Here is a 22079-nt window from a genome sequence, read left to right on the forward strand (position 1 = left end):
CGCCTCCTTACACGCAGATAGCCAATAAGATGTGTGTGTGGGAGGGGACACGCACGTAGCTTCTTAGATTGACATTTCTTAGAACCAATAGAAATGCGTCTCTCCTGGGCTACTCCAGAACCGCCGGAAAGGAACCCTCCTCCACCCTCCTCCCGCGGGTTGTTAGAGCGCAGGAGCCGCAGTTCTCGCGAGGATGGGCCAAGCGCTCCTCTGTTCCTGAGGCGGGACCGTCACGTGACGGGCCCTGGTCCAATCGGCGTGCGGGCCGCGGTGGAGGCCGCGGTTCCCGCCAAATACGAGCGCGGCGGCCGCGGCGGCAGCAGCAGCAGCAGCAGAAGCGGCACCGGCGGGAGGCGGGGAGCGTAGCGGGGCCGGCCTGACTGAAGCCTGAGCCGCCGCCGCCGCGATGCTGGAGGAGCCGGAGGCCGCGACGCCGAGAGCCGCGGGTGGGTGAAGCTGCGGCTGGGCCGTTGCCCGAAGCAACGGCTCCGTGCCCGGGTGGCTTCGGGGCCCGAGACCCGGAGATCCGAGGGCTCCCGGAGGGGAAACTGAGGGCCCCGGGGACGGGCACGAGTCAGCTTTGCAAGCTCCCGAAGTCATCTGTGTCGCCTAAATAACCAGTACCTGGTAGCAGGTGGGGAAACTGAGGACCCGGTCGGCTTTGATGGGTCCTGAGTGCCTCTGTGTTCTCTGAAATCAATTGGACCCTGTAGCAGGTGTGGGAACTTGAGCCAGGGACGGGGAGAGTCAGTTGTACTAGTTAACTAAATGCGTTTGTGAATTCCCGAACGAGTCGGACCTTTGCAGTGGGTGGGGAAACTGAGGCCTGTGGGCTCTTGAGCTCTGGACACCAGAATAGCTGCCGCTCTGCGGGGCAGGGCAAGCCCAGGATGGAGGGTTTGGGTGGTGAGCATGGCCAGAAACCCTTCTGCATCCTAGAAGGGGTCTTTTATAAGTATGGTTATGAGCCTGTCGGGTCCGTGCTAGGAGTCTGTGTAGCATGCGGCAGGCTTTTCTAAAAGTGGGGTCCCCAGTGCCCCCCCTCTGTATTGTACCCCCCAGGAATTGGCACAGAACCCCACCCTGTGTGGACTGAAGTGACTGGAAGGTTCGAGGCCCATCCTGATAGACTAATATTTCACCACTAGAGTACCACTGACACTTGGGGTAACCCTGCCCGGGTACATTATACTAGTGTGCAAGCTTAGATGTGAGGGGGTGGGGGGCAGTCTCAGGGATGGAGAGCAGCATCCTTCCTCTCCAAGCACTTCTACAGTTCCGAACACCAAAGGTACGCCCCCAGGGACAGCCTGCTATCCCAGGAAGGCTGGAGCTGTTGCTCTAATTGGCTTGGGAATTTTGTTTGTTATTTTGTTTGTTTGTTTGTTTGCTTGCTTGCCTCGAAACAAGGTTTCTCTGTGTAGCCTTGGCTGTCCTGGACTCACTCTGTAGACCAGGCTGGCCTCGAACTCACAGTGATCCGCCTGCTTCTGCCTCCCGAGGGCTGGGATTAAAGGTGTGCGCCATCACACATACCTTTGGGATTTATGTGCAGACATGAATAATATTCATAAAATTGCCTGGACTGTCATGGAGATTGTTTTTATTTAACCAACGTGTAATGTTTAAAATGCAACACTATTGCTCTGGCAGCAAAGACAAGTTGCTGCATTCTGGAAGCTGAGGCAGTTGGATGATGAGTTCCAGGTTGATTGACCTCTCACCACCTGAATTCTATCTGAGGCAGAAGAGAGTCAATCCCATAAGCCCCTCCCCATAAATTAATTAAAATGTAAATAAAACCTTTTATTTATATGTTATGTACACAGTGTTTGCATGTGTGCCTGCCCACCAGAAGAAGGCAGCAGGTCTCATTATAGATGGTGTGAGCCACCATGTGATTACTGGGAATTGAACTCAGGTCCTCTGGAAGAGCAGACAGTGCTCTTAATTTCTGAGCCATCTCTCCATCCCCCATAGTAAAAAATTTTTAAAGAAAAAAATGTCCTTTAGGGGGGAAAAAACAAATTTTTTTTTTTTTTTTTTTTTTTTTTGGTAATAGAAAACAGGGCGATGTTAGTTTCTTCCATTCAGATGGGAAGAAAGGAGCATGGATGTTCTGAGCCCGGGCCTCAGTCTCTAGGGTGGGATGAGAGGGCTGTCTTCACCTGAAAGCTGAGGTTGAAGGAAGCCCAAGTCTGAATTTCATGTCACATTAGCACCACCTAGGACAGATTGCCTAGCAGGAGTTTATACCTAAGCTACCTGTTTAAGCTCGACATGGTGCCACACACCTTTAGACCCAGCACTCTGGAAGAGGGGGCAGGTGGGTCTCTGTGTTTGATGCGAGCCTGGTCTTCATAGCAAGTTCCAGGACAATCTGGCCTACATGGATAGCCACTGTCTGAAAATAAACAAAGAGACGGTTCTATTTGTGGTTCTGTGTGCATGGAGTTTGATGTGCTAACATACTTACTGAGGTTTTTAGTTTACTTTAATGGGGAATATTCTCCTCATGGATTTTTTGTTTTGTTTTGTTTTGTTTAAGTTGCTAGTTTTAAAGTAAGGTCCCATGTAGCCCAGGCTGGCCTCTACCCCCAACTGTCACCATGCCCTAGTTTATGCCCAGCTAGGGATGGAACTTAGAGCTTCCTGCATGTTAGGTCAGCATGCTGCCCACCGAGCCCAGCCCCGGTTCCTTATTGTGTCTTGCTGTGCTGCGGTTTCTGCTATGAAATGTGTTTGCTTCATCTATTTATCTGTTAAAGACTGATGCCTTCACTTTAAAAAGTTTTTAAGTTTCTTTACTTGAAGATTTATTTTCTATTATGTACCTGTATATGTCTTCACGTGAGCCAGGTGCCCATGGAGGCCAAGGAGGGCAGTGAATACCCTGGAGCGGAACTTTGAGTGGTTGTGAACCGCCGGGCCCAGAGCTACAAGTGCTTTTAATTGCTGATCCATCTGTTCAGCCACACTCACTGTGTGTGTGTGTGTCTGTGTCAGAGCACAACCTGTGGGAATCTGAACCATCTTGCCAGCTGTCACTCGTTTTTTTTTTTTTTTTTTAGATAGACTGGAACAGTTAAGCTTTTACTGACCTAGAAGTCTGTGGCCCAGAGTGGCTTCAAAGTTGAGACTATTCTTGGCATCTGCCTCCTTGGTCCTGGGACGGCAAGCATCACCCCATGTCTGGCTTCTTCCTGTGCTTCTTCATGCCTTTGTTTTTGCTCACTGTTGTTCCCAGTATATTCAGGTGCTGAGAAGGGCAGACTGGATAGCGTGGGGCAGGCCACTGTGCTGGCATCTAGTAGGGCCAGTGAGTCCTCAGAGAAGCTCAAAGGAAGGGATCAGCCTAGGGTAGAATTGCTCAGGGTTGACTTTTTTTTTTTTTTTTTTAAAGATTTATTTATTATTATGTATACAGTGCTCTGCCTGCATGTACACCTGAAGGCCAGAAAGCATCAGATCACGTTATAGATGGTTGTGAGCCACCATTTGGTTGTTGGGAATTGAACTCAGAACCTTTGGAGGAGTAGTCAGTGTCCTTAACCTCTGAGCCATTTCTCTAGCCCAGGGTTGACATTTTGAGCCAAATAAATCTTTGTTGTGGACTGGCTTGTTCACTGCAGCCTGTTAAAGGGAATACCTGTGTATTGGGTAGAGGTGAGCAACAGCCCCCCCAAACCTTTCCCCGGCCATGAAGATTGTCTCTGGGAACTGGTGATAGGGCTTAAGGGTCAGGGTGCTTGCTGGTAAGCCTGACGGCTTGAGCTCTTGTCACTAGAACCAACATGTAGGCCGAGAACTGGTCGCTGTGGGTTGCACTGTGACACTGTTTGGCAGTGTGCATTGGCAGGTGCACACACAGAGAATATATAAACGTAAAGCCGGCAGGGGAGGAGGTGCTCAACAGCTGACTCACTATTGGGTTTCTCTGGGTAGCCTGGATGTCATCGAGCTCAGTTCTACAGACCAGGCTGGCCTTGCACTCACAGAGATCTACCTGCCTTTGCTTCCTGAGTGCTGGGATTAAAGGTGTGCATCACCACTGCCAGGCCAGAGTTCCCTTTCCAGCACTTGGATCCAGTGTCTCACAAATGCCTATAGCTCCAGAATCAGGGACCTGGTGCCTCTGGCCTCTCAAGATACCCATGCACACAAACACACAAGCATATACATAAATAAAAATAAATTGTAGCTGGGTGTGTGGTGGCACATTCCTTTATTACCAGCATTTGAGAAGCAGGGGCAAGCAGACCTTTGTAAGTTCCAAGGCATCCACTGAGACCCTATATTTAAAAAAACAAAATTCTTTTTTCTTTTTTCTTTTAAGTCTATAAAAGCAGGCAGTGGTTCTTTGTGTCTAGGATTCTACCACTTGGGAGGCAGAATCAGGATTGCCATGAGTGTTTTAGCTTAGCCTGTGCTGCATAGTGAGACACTGCCGCAAGCAGAGAGAGCTCAAATGGAACAGGCAGGGCCACAGGGGCCTCAGTGTGGTGTGTTTGCATGTGACTGCTGTGGACGTTAGCTGGCCAGTGACCGCACCCCTGGTAACCTTTGCTCTTCCATCTTTACCTACAGCTATGGATTGCAAAGACAGACCTGGATTCCCAGTGAAGAGGTTGATACAAGGTAATTCAAGGCGGGTAAAGCTCTAAACCTGTTTCCTAGGTTGTTTCCATTGACTTCTGTGGAGTCCTCAGTGGTCTTTGAGGGGGCTTAGGGGAGGGCAGCAGTTGCTCCCTCAGGTTGGAAATGTCCCCCCTCCAAAGTAAGTGTTCGCCACGAAGAGTTGGAGGTCTTGGGTGTTTCTTTCTTTTCTTCTTTTGTTTGTTTATTTGTTTATTTTTGTTTTTCGAGAAGGGCTTCTCTGTGTAGCCCTGGCTGTCCTGGACTCCCTTTGTAGACCAGGCTGGCCTTGAACTCACAGAGATCCACCTGCCTCTGCCTCCCGAGTGCTGGGATTAAAGGTGTGCACCACCGTGCCCAGCCCTTGGGTGTTTCTTACATTTTGTCTCTTCCATTTTGGTGCTGAGAACCCAGCCCAGGGACTCATAGGACTGCCAACCCTGTACTACCAAGCTGCACTTATCGCAGATTTTCTTTGGAATAGTGTGTGTCTGGTGAGCCCGTGTGTGTGTGTGCATGGGGCTTGCTGTGAGTTTAAAGCTGGGTCATGCACAGTGCTGTGTGTATATGAGCTGAGGGCAACTTTGTTATTCCCATTCGGCTTCTTTCTTTTGTTTTGTTGTTGTTGTTGTTGTTGGGTTTTTTGTTTTGTTTTGTTTTTTTCTTTTCAAGACAGGGTTTCTCTGTGTAGCCCTGGCTGTCCTGGACTCACTTTGTAGACCAAGCTGGCCTTGAACTCACAGCGATCCGCCTGCCTCTGCCTCCCGAGTGCTGGGATTAAAGGCGTGCGCCACCACGCCCGGCTTGTTTTTAAGTTTTTAAAGTGATTTATTTGTTTTTATTTTGTCTCTATGAATGTTTTACCTTCATGCATTTTAATGTGCCACATGCACGCAGTGTCCTTTGCAGGTGGAAGATTCAAATGACACCACCCAGTGGGTGCTGGGGGCTGAACCTGAGTCCTCTGTAAGGGCTGCAAGTGCTCTCGGCCAATGAGCTGCTCCCAGCTCTTATTTTATTTACTTTTTAAAAAATACATTACTTTTTAAGATTATATGTGTATCTGTAGGTAGTCATGTGCACCACTTGCTTACAGTGCCCATGGAAGTCATGGAGCATTGTTTCTGGGAACAAGATTTATAGGCAGCTGTGAGAAACCAGATGTGCCAGGAACCCAGCTTGGGTCCTTGGCAAAAGCAGGAAGTGTTCGTAACCTTTCAGCCCCTCTACAGCCGCTGGTTCTGTTTTTTGAGTCAGGGTCTCTTTAGCGCTTCTTACCTACCATCTACAGAGCCCATCCTGGCCTTCATGTCTCCTGCTTCACAGGCACACACCTCCACAAGAAGTCCCTTCCAGACCCTGGATTGCTAGTGTGTGGCCTGCAGAGGGACTGGGAAACAGCTTCACCCAGGAGCAAGTTTTCCAACTCCCCGTTTGGTTTGTGTATAAATAAATGGTGATTCATTTGTGCATGTGTACACATGTGTTGGGCGTGTGTTCTGCTGTGCGCATGCAGTGATCAGGAGAGCTGTGCAAGTTCTTTCTCCTTCCCCTGTGTGGGTCCTTACATCATTGGTGGCAAGTGGCCTGGTGGCCTTTATTCACAAAACCATCTCTCCAACCCTTTAGTGATGTCTGTTCTGGGAGATGTGCCTTGCATGGTGCGTCTGTGTACCCTGGCCTCTTCCCAATAGCTGCCTTCAAGTTGAGGCAACCAGATAGATGCTGCCTGATGGTTAGGGACAGGAAAGGTGGAGAGTGCTGCTGGGCACAAATATCTCTTATTCCCCTATATTCACCAGTTATATCCTTGCCCTTGGCCTCAGTGGTATTGGGATTGTGTCAAGGATCAGTTTAGGATGATTATTAATATTTAATATTGACTTACATTGTTAATAAATCAGTGGTTACTTTCTAACCAGCTATGTACTCAGATAACCACACAGAGAGACTAGGACCTATTTAACTAGCCCAGAGCACAGTGCTGTGCAGTAATCACTCCATCCTAAACCTCCAAGGCAGTGTAGCTCCCTCCCACTCCAATTTCCCACATTATACTTGCTTTTTTGTTTTGTTATGTTTTGTTTTTTGGTTTTTCGAGACAGGGTTTCTCTCTGTAGCCCTGGCTGTCCTGGACTCGCATCGTAGACCAGGCTGGCCTCGAACTCACAGCCATCCTCCTGCCCCTGCCGCCTGAGTGCTAGGATTAAAGGTGTGTACCACCATGCCCAGACTACATTTGCTTTTTAATCTGGTTCGTCTCTTCTGATGCTTCCTGGCCTTGTCTTTACGGCTGGATCTCTCCTACATCTCTCTCTCTGCTCCCTTTGCTGGGCTAGGACATGCCACCCTGTTACCATTGCTCAGCACTGGCTGGCTGGCTTTTGTTGATGATACAGACGACAAATGGCAGACATGTGTTACACAGTCCACAAAAACATGCCAACAGATCAGGGCTCTCATGCTGAGCCCAGCAGTTCCCTCCTCCTTGGGGACTCAACAATCAGGATGGTTTGGGTGGCAAGTGTTGTGGGCAAGAGGAATCAGAGCTTGAGAAGTCAGCTCGGCCTTCTTTCATAAGCTGACCAAGTATGGGAAGGGGTTGGTTTGCTTTTTGATTTATGAAGAATTAACCAATGGCACTTGGGCATTCAAGTGCATGGGATGGGCCACTGAGATGAGAGGAAGGTGCCTGTTGCCAAGCCTCGCTGCCTCCAGCAGTGCCATCTCCCCCCTCCCTTTTTATTTACTTATTTATTTTCTGAGTGGGTGGTTTACTTGCATGTTGGTGCATCGTGTGTATGTCTGGTGTCCTTGGAGGCCAGAAGTGGGTGTTAAGTTCCTTGAAACTGGAGTAGAAGGTGGTTGTGAGCTACTATGTGAGCTGGGAATTGAACTGGAGGTCCTCTACAAGAGCAGCCAGTACTCTATGAACCGCTCAGCCCCCAGCAGCTCCATTACTAGGCTTGAAGTTTTTACCGCAAACCATAACAGGGTTAGTAGTGTTCAGGCACTTGGATTTTGAGCATGGTTCATGGTCTTCCTCTGCTGTCACTGAAGATGTTGCATCTCTTCATTTTAGCCCGCCTGCCCTTCAAACGCCTGAACCTTGTCCCCAAGGAGAAAGTTGAGGACACATCGTCAAAAGCAGCTGTAGAAGACAAAGTCCCAGATCTACAATTGTCTTTGGACACTTTGGAAAGCCGCTGCCACACAGGTTCTCATGTAGGCTTGAGTTCAAAGCTGGTCAGCGGCCAGGGCCCCATTGACAGCTACTTGAGGGCAACGATCAAGCCAGTGCCGAGTGTGGTCATCATTGACCTGACCAAGAACTCCAGTGACATCACAGACAGCCCTGAGCGCCCCAGTGAACTGAGTCCTGATGCTGTCAGTGAGGCCACCACAGTGGAAGGACCTGCCAAGCAGCAGGGGTCCTCTGCAGCAGAGCTGGGTCTCCAAGAGACCCCTTCAAACATTCCTTGCCACATGGAAGAGGAGCCTGGGAGCCCAGGAGGCCCAAAGAGGACGGGTGACTGTCAGGCTGGTTTGCCACAGAGCTTTCCAGAGTTGACCCCAGGTTCCAGGACATGCTCCACAAAGGAGCTGTCAGGCTGGAGCAAGGCGGGGAGTATCCTGTTTATAGAGAAAGTGCCCGTGGTGGTGCTGGAGGACATCCTGGCCACTAAACCCTCCCATGTCTCTCTTCCCACGATGTCCCTGGATAGGAGTGTGACTTCAGAGAGTGAAGTATTGGAGTCCTGCCCCGAGGATGACTCCACACTGAGTCACTCCTCCATCAGCTCCTCTTCTCCAACCAGCTCTCCAGAGGGACTATCTTCCCCCCCAGCACAGAGCCAAGGGACCAGCCCCTCCTCCACACCCATGTACAGAGTGAGTACTAGCCCCAGAATCCCAGGGTATTGATGGGGCCTGGATGCTTTTTCTTCCTACCAGGTTACCATGTGGCTAGTGACCCAGGGAGCAGGGCCTCACACTGGGTAGAGCCACAGCTTGTAGTAATAGGCTCCACCCAGGTAACTCAGAAATCTGTTATCTCAGCACTAGGGAGGTAGAGACAGGAAGATCCAGAGGTCAGGGACATCCTCAGTTTCACAGTGAATTTGAGGCCAGCCTAGGCTACTTGAGGCCCTGTCTCAAGCCAATCAAAAGACTATTATGTAGTAACAATGTTTGGGAGGCTGAGGCAGAAGATCTTGTATTCAAGGCCAGTCTGGACCATACATGAAGACTTAGGAAACCAAGGAAAACTACCTTCTGTCCTGAGGTTGTAGACCTGGCTGTGAGTTACTCTTCCACATCTCACTGATGCTGATTGTAATGGCCTCAGGATGATCATGTTGATTGGAGAGGGATGTGAGCCCTGCTAGGTTCTGGTGGTCAGTTTAGGCTGCATCCAGGAAGGTACCCCACCCCCCACCTGCCCTCAGGCAGTCTGTGTAGCCACTTGGCTATGTCAGCAGACCGCTCATCTTTAAGTTTTGTCCTGAGGACTGGGGTATGCCCAAGGGGGAGCGCCCATCTGCTGAGTCACCTCTCACCTCCAGCACCAGAAATAAAGGAAAGCAGGACAGTGGCAGGCATAAAGCTCAGCTTTAAAGATGAAACATGAAGGGCCCCACAGGGAGACCTGAACACCTGGAACCTGACCTCATCTTAGCACCTCTTGTTCCAATGCTCGGGAACGCTGGTTGTGGGTTTTGGGATGTTTATGATATTTACATGCAGGTTTTGACTTCTGGAGGAGGGGCCCCAAACCCAATAATCCATTTCCAGTCTGTTGCCTCTGTTTTGTTTGTTTTGAGACAGGGTTTCTCTATGTAGCCCTGGATGTCCTGGACTTACTTTCATAGACTAGGTTGGCTTCATTCTTAGAGGTCCACCTGCCTCTGCCTTTCCAGTGCTGGGATTAAAACCTGCAGCACCACGCCAGGCTGTGAGCCTCCTGCATGCAGCTGTTTGTGCACCCCCCAGATAGAGCCTGAAGTTAAGTTCAACCCTTTCTTGGGGTATTGGTGGCAACCTGTCAGGCGAGTGAGGTCAGGTGTGGGGTTTTGCACTGGTAGTCATACCTTACTGCTTAGGGAGTCCTATACTTGGACTTTGGGTTTCAAATATGTCATTGTTCAAATCTACACAATGGCAAGTATGTCACTTCTCAGCTAGCCTCTGGAGCTCATGGGTAAAACTTTACAAAAACTCATCTGGCCAAACATGCCTGTAATCCTAGCGTTTCGGGTAAGGCGTGGAGGACTGTCATGAGTGAGGCCAGCCTGGAATGTATAGTTGAATAAGAAACCTTAAAAAGAGTTGGTTCAGAATCATAAAATACTCTGGTTGTGTGGCACTCCATTTGTTCACAGTAGGTGTTTGTTTGGTGTGGACCCTGGCGTGGGTGGCTCATTCAGCTTTGTTCCTTTGAGGTCTGACTGTATTGCTGGCCTTGGTGGCTTTGTGACTTTTGGTGTGTGGGATTAGTTACTGAGAGCACAGACATCCTAAGGGAACCTTGTGACCTGCTAACTTGACAATTGAATTTCTACTCTTCCTCCATCTGGCGCCATCCTGTCTGTACATCCCACCACCTGCATCGGATCCATCTTCACTTTGCAGAACCTCTTCATCCCGTGGTGCATCAGGGTGCTGGCCATGGCCGTGAACCTTGCTGCTCTTGTCCCCAGCTGAGGCACTGATCCACATCAAGTGAGACTTGACTCCTGATCCCAGTGAATCTAAGCTCTCCAACATATTGGGTTGGGATGTGTCTGGATAGTTTTGGTTTTGGTTGGGGGTTCTCTTGTTGTGTAGACCAGTCTGGCCACAAGCCAGGGCCTATTCCTCCTGAGTGCCAAGTGACAGCTAGGCCTGCCTCCTGCCCCGGAATCTTTATAAGCCGTACTTGGTCCCCAAGGCCTGCATGTCTCAATGATTCAGGGGCACTGTAGGGAATCCATTCCTTTCCCAGCCAGCCTCTCCCCTGCTCCTGATGAGGTGGCAGGCATTTTCCCAGCTTGTAGGACAATTCTTGTATTTTTAACTTTTTATTTATTTTGAGTCAGGGTCTCTATATAGCCCTGGGTATTGTCAAACTTGCTCAGTAGACCAGGCTGGCCTCAAACTCACAAAGATCACTGGCCTCTGCTCCTAAGTGCTGGCACCTGTCAGTTTGTATGGATGTTTGTTTGTCCTTGGAAACAAGGTTTCTCTGTGTACTAGCCCTGGCTGTCCTGCACTCACTTTATGGACCAGGCTGGCCTCCCAACTCACCAAGATCCACCTGCCTTTGCCTCCTGAGTGTTGGAATTAAAGGTGTGCGCCACCACACTTGGCTCTGATTTGTTTTTCACTTCCATACATGCTTATGGTGTATGTAGATCTAATCTACCCCTTCTCAGTTCCCTGCCCTCCAGATTCTTCTCTACAATTTGCCCTATCTTTCCTATCAACTTTATGAGCTCTTGTTTTTTAAAAAATATGTGGTTGTGGTGCATACCTTTAATCCCAACAGTTTAGAGGCAGAAGCAGGCCAATCTTTAGTTTGAGGCCAGCCTGGTCTACAAGTTCCAAGACAGCAGGGCTACACAGAGAAACCCTGTCTCAAAAACCAAATACAAGTTTTTAATTGAAATTAGATTATATCACATCTAGTTTCTCCCATGTCCTACACTCACTCTCAAGTTTCTTTATTGCTATATATGTGTGTGTGTTGTGTGTGTGTGTATAAATCTTGTGGAATTCGTGTTGTTGTTGTTGTTGTTTGTGTGGATGGTCTCAGGGCTGACCGCTCTGCCTTGGACAACAGTGAGGGGGCTTGTCCCTCGGAAAGCCTAGTTCTCCATCTCCCAGTAGTCATTATTTGCCTGAGGTTCCTTTTCTAGGTTGTGACCCCATGAAAATGTCCTCTTTCCGCATTAGCGTGTTCATTGTTCAGGTCTTGTTTATGCAGCTGTTGCTAGGAGACACAGTCTCAATGGACTTCCTGATCTTCTGGCTCTTACCAGCCACTCTTCTACCATGTCTGTTGAGGGGTACATGTAGAAACTGCACTGTAGGCGTCTCCCTGCTGCTGGCGTCCTCACGAGCTGATGTCTCTGTTGTGTTGGCTCTAAGGTCGGTGTCTTTGAGGGAAGGTGCCTGTGCATACCAGGGAACGGAAGTTTGGCATCGTGGGGTCTGGGGCTAGGTCTGTGGGTTTCTAGGTAGTGAAGGGTTGACTGCTCCTGTTTTTAAGTCTGCTGAGTGCACTTAGTGCTCCCACATCACTGAAGGCTGACCCTCCTTCTCCTCAGCTACGGGTGGAAATTCTTAACTGCTCCCCTTTTGTCCTGGAATGTCACATGCCTTGATCTGCGCAGGTCTTGTGCGTACAGTGGCAGCTGCTGCTGTGAGTTCATGTGTGTGACAATTCTGTCATGTCGGCAAAGCCTGCTTGCACTGCCCAAGTCCACAGATGTAGCTCTCATAACCTCTTTGACCTCTCTAAGAATCGTGAGCCTGGATGAGAGAAGGTGACCTAACTGTCTCATGGAGGGCCAAGTCCACCACTGTGTTTCTTGCATGTGGAGGTTGTGGAGCTCTCTGTCAGTATCTCACGCAAGGAGCCTCTCTGGCTTTAGAGCTGACTCCTATGTGGTGTAAAGATAATGCAGGGAGCTGGAGAGATGGCTCCAACCAGGAGAGTACTGGTTGCTCTTTCAGAGAATCCATGTGCAGTGCCCAACACCACCCACACACACATAGTGACACACACACACAGATAAAACACGCACATGTGTAAACTCATTTAAGGACCTGAGGGGAGTTTATTACTGCTGCCAGTTAGGACAGCTGTTTAAATCCTGTGCATGCTTTGTTTGTTTGTTTGTTTGTTTTAATGTGATGACGATGCTTTTATAGCAGTAAGTCTGTGTGGACATTGTCAAAGGCCGTCAGTACTGTACATCCTGCCCCATGCTCCTGCCCTGCCGTCCCGTTCCCACCTCATCTGACCCTCCTCTTCTTGATCCTTTATCCTTTTCCTTAAGGTGCCCTTCCCTCCATGGCCGCTACTGCTTTCTTGCCTTCTGTGGATGTAGACAGACAGACAGACAGACACACACACACACACACACACACACACACACACACACACACAGATTCAGAAGTGGCGTTCATCTTTCTTGATCTGGGTTTCCTCGCCCAGAATTTTCCAAGCTGCTTCCATTTTCCTGCAAAATCCTTTTATTATTATTTTTTTAAATACTGCTCCAGTCGATGGAAAGGGGACTTTATTTGGTCCTGGGATCCTGGGCCAGGTATGGCCCCAGCTTTATTTGACCTTCTGCTTGGGGTGCAGGTTGTTGGAGTGACCACACTTCTTGTGGGGGTTGTGTGCAGATGTGTGTAGCACTTGAGGCAGATCATCTTGTCACAGTCGTGCTTCTCGGCCACCTGTGGAAGGGATGGCTCGATGATGCCACCACACAGGCACAGCACCAGGTGCAAGGTGGACTCTCTCTGGATGTTGTAGTTGGAGAGGGTGCGGCCAATTTTCAGCTGCTTGCAGCAAATACCAGCCTTTGCTGGGATGCCTTCCTTGTCTTGGACCTTGGCCACGACATTCTCAGTGGTGTTACTGGGCTTGACCTCCAGGGCGATGGTCTTGTCTGCCAGAGTCTTCACGAAGATCCTCATGTTGCCATCTACTTGGCCACATTGTTGAAGAAAAAGAGCCATAATTCTTTTTTCTTTTCTTTTCCTTTCTTTGTTATCTTGATTTTTCCAGACTGTCCTGGGACTCAGAGATCTGCATGTCTCTGAGTGGTGGAATGAAAAGAGTGAGCCACCACCGCCTAGCATCATAACTTTATTTTTCTTAGCAGCTGAATAATATTCCATTGTGTTGATGAACTGCATTGTTATGATCCATTCAGCAGTTGATGAACAGCTAAGCTCATTCTACTTCCTTCTGGTGTCCTAGCTCAGGGTGCTGTGGCCTCTACCATCCTTCTCAAAAGGCCTGCTAACCTTTTCCTGTATAACACTTAAATTTCTTTAACGTGTTTTGTGTGCTTGTGCGTGTACATACCAGCCACAATGCCTGCAGAAGTCAGGACATTGTTGGGGGAGTCAGTTCTCTAGATTAAACTGATGGTAGGCTTAGTTACAAAGCGCTGTGACCTGCTGAACTGGCTCCTTGTCTCTGTTTTATTGTGCATTATGGTGTTTTGAGATAGGCTCTCATTACATAACCTTCCATGATCCCCTGCCTCTGTGGCCCGGATGCTGAGATTTCTGCTCAGCCTGACAGGGCATGATTAAAACGCCTTTCATCTTCTGCATCACAGAAGGGTTCTTAGCATGGAGTTTCTATGACAATGACGAGTCAGGTTTCTGTGCTGTGACATCTGTCACTCAGCCTCTTGTCTGGCAACCCAGGGTGTCATTCTATTTAAGGTAGTGCTGGTGTGGCCACATTCCTGCCTTCGGGCTGCCAGCATGGGTTCAGTCCTGTGCCATGCAAGTTCCTCGTGCGTACACTGCATTCAGTGAGGCTAGATGCTGCGCCTTCCCTCCTGGCCTTTGGGAAGCTGGGGCAGAAGGATTGAAAGTTCAAGGTTAGGCCTGGGCAACATAGAAAGACTTAGCTCAAAGCACCAAGGACAGGGAAAAATTCCAGAAGATAACTGACATCTTTTGTGAACAAGTCTAGACAGCTTTCCTCATCATTCTGCCCAGGGGAAGACAGTGGAGCACAGGGCACTGCAGGAGGCACGCCTGGTGCTGTGGGTGCTGCTGAGGTATCTGGGCAGTCACGTGGGGTTGCTTTGGCCCCCTCTACATATGAGCAGCAAACTGCAACGAGCCAGGCCCGTGCCAGGAAGTGAGGCAGGAGGATCTTTTGAATGCAGAACTCAAGCCCAGCATGGGAAGCACAGGTGATCCTGCCTCACACAGGTGCTTCAGGCTGGCCTTGCCCAGTGCAAGAGCCTTGGTGGGTCTATCCCCAGCACCAGGGAAATTCGCCTGCCAGCAGTGGCGTTAGGAGTTCAAGGCCTGCCTGGGCCATATGAGACCCTGTCTAAAAGCAACAGTCCGCACTAACAGTGTCTTTATAGTTCCAGAGTCTCCTCAGCATACTATGAAGTCCCACCGTGTTTGTTTGTCTGTGTCTCTGTGTGTGCATCTTTCTATCTATAATTTTAAAAAATTTTTTTTGTTTTTGTTTTTAAGACAGGATCTGTCTGTGTAGCCCTGGCTGTCCTGGACTCGCTTTGTAGACCAGGCTGGCCTCAAATTCAGAGATCCGCCTGCCTCTGCTTCTTGAGCTCTGGGGTTAAAGGCGTGCACCACCATGCTTGGCAATTAAAAATATTTTTGACTGTGTAGCCTGGACTGCCCTCTTGTCTGTCTGCATGTGAAAGGTGCCACAGTTCTCACAGAAGAACTGTGGGTATGTCCTGGGCTCTTGGTGTCCTGGGCCCCTGGAGAGGCCTCTGGAGGCCACAGCTCCTGCATGGTCGGTGCTTCTCCCAGACTGCTGTCTCTGGTCCCCCTGCTTGTCCCAGCACCGCACTTGGCGTTAGAGAACTCACACCTGTAGGAGGTCCGTGCAGAGCCAGCCCTGTCATCTCCTGGTGATGTTTCCCTGCAGCGGGGCCTTCTCAGCAGCCATCTCTGCTCTATTCTGCCTGCCCTGCCCCATCACCTTGGGTGCTATGAGTGGGTGGATGCCCTGGGTAGAACTAACACGTCAGCCTTGCCTGTCTCTTGGCAGTGTCCCTGTAGCCCTGGCTGGCCTCAAACTCAACGGAGATCTTAAAAGCCCTTGTTGAGTTTTTGGCGCTATGGTGATGTGGTCACCACACACTCAGTGAAGACTGAGACAGCCCATGGCCATCTATGGGTCTGCCAACAGAGGGCCCCGCCTTCCCAGGTCCCCATAGCCAGTGCTGGCTCCCATTCCTTGCTTGTCTCAACTAAGACTCAGCTGCCCAAGTCCTGTCCACCATTGAGCTTGTCTTCAAGTCTAAAAGAAACGGGCAGAATTACTTCTACCCTGCTTGCTTTGTGTAGAACCCAGACCCTTGCACAAGCGAGGCCAACACTGTATTATGACCCCGGTCCCCAGCTCCTAATGGGTACTTTAGAGAGTCTCCACTAAGTTGCAGTCCTGCAGAGGGGCAGGGACTATAGTCCTGGTTCATGGACCCAGCCCACGGTGATCTGCCACGTTCTAAAAGGAAGATAGCAGGTATGAGAGTCAGTGGTGATGGTGTGCTTGGCCGCGACGGGCCCAGGGTTAAGCTCTAGCTCCGCAAAGAACTGTTGAGCGCCCTTTGTGCCAGGAAGGCCTTCATTTTACCTTGCATAAAAGACTGGAGCAACACAGCACTGCCCACTGCTCTCTTCACCCTGCAGGCCCGACACTTCCCACCTCCTGGTTTCTCTCTGCTCACAGGCATTCTATCTGTGCCCACTTGCCTGGGTAAGGACTTTGCACTCTGGCCTTATTGTAGCCTTTAGTGCTGGTGCTGGAAACGGCTGCAGTCTTTTGTCTTCTGCTTTGCCTCCACACAGAAGCAAATGTTCTAGGTGCACTCCACTCCTGAGCCTCATCCCTCACCCCTCAATGGGGAATCCTAGTTGGGAATTTTACCCTGACCATGTCCCCAGCCTCTCACTGGGGATCCAAGGCACAGGCTCTACCTCTAACCTATATCATCTTTTTGCCAGACTGCCTTTGTGGCTTGGTTCCTATGTAAGAGTGGAGGCCAAAAGACAATCTTGAGTATTGGTCTCCAGGCATTGTCATCCATTTTTGGGGTCAGGGCACAGGGTCTTATCTCCCTGGCTGGCCTGGATCTAGACCAGGCTGCCTGCGTCTGCCTCCCCAATGCTGAGACTAAAGACGTGGCCACCACACCAGGCTTCTATCCCTCTTTCTATTGTGACTGTGTCTACTACTTGGGCCTTGGCCAGCTAGCTGAGGTAGACTGCCAGCCAGGGAGCCCAGGGACTCTCCTGTTTGCTGGTCGTCAGTGCTGGGATTAAAAATGTCTTATCATTGCACATGGCTGTTTTCTGTGCTTGGGCATAATCATGTCCTTGTGCTTTTGGATAGTCAACTGCTAAATTGCCAGGCTCTCATGCGGCTTACAGATTGCACTCACAGTGTCCCCTGCAGCTTCCAGGCCCTGCTGCCCTTTGTGCAGGGTGGGCGGGAGTCCTTTGGGAATGTTACTTAAGCTCTTCTGTCTTTCCTTCCAGGTTGCCAAGAAACTTGTCAAAGGCTCCACAGAGAAGGGCAGGAGCAAGCTGCACAAAGTAAGGCCCCTCCTAACTCTGCGAGCCTCCGTGCTCCGTTGGGTTCTGGTACGTGTGCTGCCACTGCACTGGCAGAAGTGATATGTTGAGCTGTCCTGAGTGCATGGGTCCTGCCTGGGGCTCTCTTAGCACAGTGAGAGTAGTGGGAAAGCTCCCTTCAAAGGGGCATTGAGTTCAAGTTCAGCCAGGGTTACATAGTAAAACCCTGTCCTCTTTTCTTCCCCCGTTTGATTTTTCTTAGGCTGGTTTGTTTTTGTTTCTTTGAGGCATGGTTTCTTTGTGTAACCCTGGCTATCTGTCCTGAAACTCACTCTGTAGACCAGGCTGGCCTTGAACTCACAGTGTCTGCCTCTGCCTCCTGAGTGCTGTGATTAAAGGTGTGTACGCCTGGCCTCTATATTTCTTAATACGGAGAAATCTAGCCCTACTGTGCCCCCTGGGCTCCATGGTTCTTTGCAGTTAGGAAGGGGTGCCATCATGCCAGTCAGGGCCCTTTGCAGTTAGGAAGGGGCGCCATCGTGCCAGCCAGGGTCCTCAGGCTTTTAGTACTGGAGGGTTGGTGTGGGAAAGGCAGGCTGCTGGCGTGCTGACCGTGCTTGTCCTCCCCTGTCTGCAGCAGCTGTTTATCTAGACAGGCTCGCTGTGCAGCCCCAGTGTCCCTTAGAACAAGGTGGCAGGCCTGCACCACTAGGTGCAGCTCAGCCTATGTGAGCAGCACACATGCAAGTGCAGCAGCCAAGGTATGTCTCCTTAGTAACATCCGCCAACAGACAGGTCACTACAGGACAGTCAAGCCTGTGGCTCCTGCTCAATCCAGACTGCTTATCTTGGCCAGAAAGAAAGAGACCCTGAGAGCTGGGCCTCAGCACACAGTTGGAAAGCGTGCTGTAGTCCCTAGCATTGTGGCCTAACATGGGCCTGCAGCAGCAGCTGCCCCACATCCCCAGCTCCAGGTGTGGGGAGACCTGCTGAGCTAGAGCTCAGGCCCAGAAGGGCCGCTGCTGGGCACTGAGTCTATCCCAGCTTAACACCTGCCCACCAGGCCCCTGTACCTCAGCCCAGTCTCCCACTTCAAAAGAAATCAAGTCATGCTTACATATATGTACATATGTGTCTGAGTCAGCCGGGGCTACATGAAGCGCTGTCACCTGGCAGCCACCTCTGCCCTGGCCTTTGTCTTAGGTGCTGACCTGAACGCTGAACTCTGTGCTTGGCAGTGTTTCCCACAGGTGACCTGTGGGGCGCCTTTGCCACTGTTTTCACAGGATAGAGAACAGCAGAGGGAGGAGAAGGAAAAGCTGAGGGAAGAGACGCGACGAGCCAGGGAGGAGGCCCGGAGGAGGAAGGAGGAGGAGAAGGAGCTGAAGGAGAAGGAGCGCAGGGAAAAGCGGGAGAAGGACGAGAAGGAGAAGGCGGAGAAGCAGCGGCTCAAGGAGGAAAGACGCAAGGAGCGGCAGGAGGCTCTGGAGTGAGTGGCCAGGCGAGGCCTGCCCAGCAGCGTCCCCGCGGAGGCCTCTGTGACTGCAGCCTGACTGCAGAGGGGCAGCTAGTTGGCTTCTGGCCTGTGTGTTATTGTGGGGCTATGGACTTTGTCGGCCTAATGGTTCCTGAGCTGCTGGGGTTTTGGTTTTAGATGCTCTAGTCCTGTCAAGGTTTCTTCTTCAGTCTCCAAACTCAGCTGGTCCCTCGGTGCGCAGCTGCTGTGCCCCATGAGGGTTGACTCTGCAAGTTCACAGGCGCTCTGTGCCTGCTCATGAGATATTCTTACTTTACCCAGATAGCACTCACTGTGTGTTTGCTTTTCTGGTTTGAGGTATTTTTGTTGTTGTTTGTTTCTTTTTTCTGAGACAGGGTTTCCCTGTGTAACAGCCCTGCCTGTCCTGGACTCACTTTGTGGACCAGGCTGGCCTCCCGAGTACTGGGATTAAAGGTGTGCGCCACCATGCCCAGCTGGCTTTGTTTTTTTTTTTTTTAAAACAAGGTTTCTCTGTGTGGAACTCATTCTGTAGACCAGGATGGCCTTGAACTCAGAGACCCACCTGCCTCTGCTAAGATTAAAGGTGTGTCACCGTGCCAGCCACAAAAAACATTCTTTGTGCCCTGCAAGCAGTTGGTAGAGATTAATAAGTGACACGATTTTTGAGCAAGTGTGCCATGTTGCTGAGGATGAGCTTGGACATTTGATCTTCCTTCCACCTAAGTGCTGGGGTGATGGGCATGCATCACTGCATCTGGGTTTTGATGTGTTGGTGGTGGACTGCAGTGCCTGGTCTACCCACAGAATCCCAACTCATCAAGACTTTTATACTGGGGACTGGAGAGATGGCTCAGAGGTTAAGAGCACTGGCTGCTCTTCCAAAGGTCCTGAGTTCAGTTCCCGGCAACCGCATGGTGCCTCACAACCATCTGTAATGAGATCTGATGCCCTTCTGGCCTGCAAATGTACATGCAGGCAGAACACTGTACACGTCTATAATCCCAGAACTCTGTGAGTTCCAGGCCAGCTTGGTCTACAAAGCGATTCCAGTACAGCCAAGGCTACACAGAGAAATTCTGTCTTGAAAAACCAAAAATAAGTAAATAAATAAATAAATCTTTTAAAAAATTATATTGAAGGGCAGATGTGGTGCATACCTTTAATCCTCACTCAGGCTAATGGATTTGTGAGTTGCAGATCAGCTTGATCTACATAGTGAGACCCTCCTCTCAATAACTCTTTAGAGACCTGTAACAGCAGCGCTTAGGCTGAGGTAGGAGGGTTACTGTTGCTAGCCAGCCTGGGGTTGCCAGCAAGACTATCTCAGAAGCAAAGAAAAAAATTTTGTGGTTGTGCATTTTGCTTTGTTAGTTAGTCTCAGTGGCCAGAGCCTTGTTGAGGGGGTGGGTGGGGGCCTGGCTCCGCAGGCCCCCATAACTCACTTCTTCCCTCTCCCAGAGCTAAGCTGGAGGAGAAGAGGAAGAAGGAAGAGGAGAAGCGGTTACGTGAAGAAGAGAAGGTAGCATGGCTGTCCACCTTGCCTGCCTTGGACGCACTGCGGCAGCACGGTGCTTCCTGGGTCTCAGTGTTGGGCAGCGGGGTCCGCAGGGACTGTGCACCTACTCAGATCTGCTCATCATGCCTCCCTCTGCTGCCGTCAGTGCCAGCCCTGCTTCCTTGCTAGACAGGTCCCTCATGGGTTGGGGTTTTGAGAACCTACAAGGACAGTATTGCCTTCCCAGAGTGCCCTGGGGTAAGTGCCTGTCCTGACCCCTCTCCACCACAGCGCATAAAGGCAGAGAAGGCGGAGATCACCAGGTTCTTCCAGAAGCCGAAGACTCCGCAGGCTCCCAAAGTGAGTTCAGTCTAAACTCTGCTCTGCTGTGTTTGTGTGCGTGTGCATGTGTGCATGCGCATATGTGTGTGTGTGTGTAAGCTAGATGCTTGGTGTCCTTTGTCACTCTCCACCTCATTTTCAAAGGTTTATCTTTTTAATTGTGAGGTTGCTCCCATTCACCCTGTTCTTTGAGATCACGTGTTGGAGCCTGGCACCTACTAATTGTTCAGGTTGGTTAGCCATTGAGCAGGAGGGCTCTGTCCGCTCATATTCTAGTGCCAGGGTCAGCTGTGCTAGACCCAGGTTTTATGTGGTTGCTACCTTCTAGGGCAGTACTGTACTGATAACACATCTCCCCAGCCCTGCTCTGGACCTGTCATAAGCTGGGCTCCAAGACACCCGGACCGCCCCCCCCACCCCCCCAGTGCATTCTTGTCTGGGTTCAAGTCTTAGCTCTTTCTTTGCCTCCAAAATGCTGTGGAGTCCAGTGACGCCACTCTGGGAGCTGGCATCGCAGCCTTAGGGACAGAGAAGCCCAGGGTGCAGGAAAAGCGAACCTGTCACCCATCTTGCTCTCCTCATTGCCCATGCTCAGGTGTCCTCTCCTGACATTCTGTGTGGCATCTGTTGTTCAAGCACTGGTCCCACGGTGCCTTTGGTGGCTTGGGGATGTCTCAGATCTTGTCCCTGGCATGTTAAGATCTTGGTGACTCTCATCCGGAGCCATGCTAGAGTTGATTGTGAAGGCTGGGCTGGCCCTTCAGCTCCTGAGTGCTGTGGTTGCAGGACTGAGCACATGCCTGGGGCTGAGCATGGCAATGTGTCATCCTGGTAACCTGGCCCATGTGAGACACAGCACAGTGTTGTGGGTTCTGATGGCAATTCCCTGAGGCTACCTGTAAATAGCTTTGTTTAGGGGGAAAGCTGCAGTAAGGCTGGCCAGCTCACACCATGTGGGAACTGAGGTGGAAATCAGTCCCTGCCACCCTGCCACCCTGCCACGTGTGGCAGCTGTTCTGTTACCTCGGCCTGTGGGTGAGGGAAGTGATGCCCTTGTCAGCTCAGGGGAACATCCTGTGTCCAGTTGTAAGTCTGTTTTATCCCTCCATCACATCCCCAGCAAATTAGCATGTAAAGCTGGAGGCTCAGCATGGCTGGAGCCAGTGACAAAACCTGCTCACCTTATGGTGGAAAGAAACTCTGGGGAAGGACTTCTAGTTCCCCTAAGATGACCTTGCTGAAGCCTGCGCTGTGTTACCATCTTTTGGGCTTTGTCTCTTCCTGTTTGCTGGCTATTGTTTTGGTTTTTGCTTGGAAAGTCTTATGTGGCTTTGACTCTGCTATAATTAGGGAGGGTTGAGATTTTAGGCTGTGGAATGTGGCATCTAAACTCAGGTCCTCTGCAAAAGCAACACTCTTATAGGGTGAAGCTGTGGGTACATACACCACCATACACATGTGGAGCTAAGAATGTAATTTTAAGTTCTCCTTCCACTCTGTGGGTTCTGGGAATTGAATTCAGGTCAGAAGGTTTGACAGCAAGCACCTTTAACCTGAGTCATTTTATGGGCCCCTGATTTGTCTTTTTTTTTAATTGAGAGAGAGAGTGTGTGTGTGTGTTGGGCAGAGGTCAGAGGACAGCGTTCTATAATCATTTTTCTCTTACCATCACTGGTTCTCAGACTCCAGTTCAGATCAGCCTTTGACCTGCTGAGCTTACGGGCCAGCCCTTCTTGTATATTAGCTCTGCGTTCTGCCAGGCCACCTTTGGAGTACTGGGATTTCGGGTGCCCAGCTGGGCTTTGA

The 22079-nt window shown here is 50.4% G+C and overlaps 1 protein-coding gene and 1 pseudogene across 1 annotated transcript in view; one reads left to right on the top strand and one right to left on the bottom strand.

Moving 5' to 3' along the window:
* Positions 1-252: 252 nt before the first annotated feature.
* Chaf1a (chromatin assembly factor 1 subunit A) overlaps positions 253-22079 on the top strand; it is a 29854-nt gene continuing 8027 nt past the window's right edge. The window contains exons 1-7 of the mRNA XM_051139625.1: positions 253-446; positions 4588-4638; positions 7718-8526; positions 16903-16959; positions 18225-18427; positions 19895-19955; positions 20223-20291. Of these exons, the coding sequence (XP_050995582.1) occupies positions 407-446; positions 4588-4638; positions 7718-8526; positions 16903-16959; positions 18225-18427; positions 19895-19955; positions 20223-20291 (1290 nt within the window). The 5' untranslated portion in view covers positions 253-406. The remainder of the gene's footprint in view (positions 447-4587; positions 4639-7717; positions 8527-16902; positions 16960-18224; positions 18428-19894; positions 19956-20222; positions 20292-22079) is intronic.
* LOC127183539 (ubiquitin-60S ribosomal protein L40-like) lies at positions 12853-13326 on the bottom strand (annotated as a pseudogene).

The sequence above is a fragment of the Acomys russatus genome, chromosome 31 (genome assembly GCF_903995435.1).
Source record: "Acomys russatus chromosome 31, mAcoRus1.1, whole genome shotgun sequence".
Lineage (NCBI taxonomy): Eukaryota > Metazoa > Chordata > Mammalia > Rodentia > Muridae > Acomys > Acomys russatus.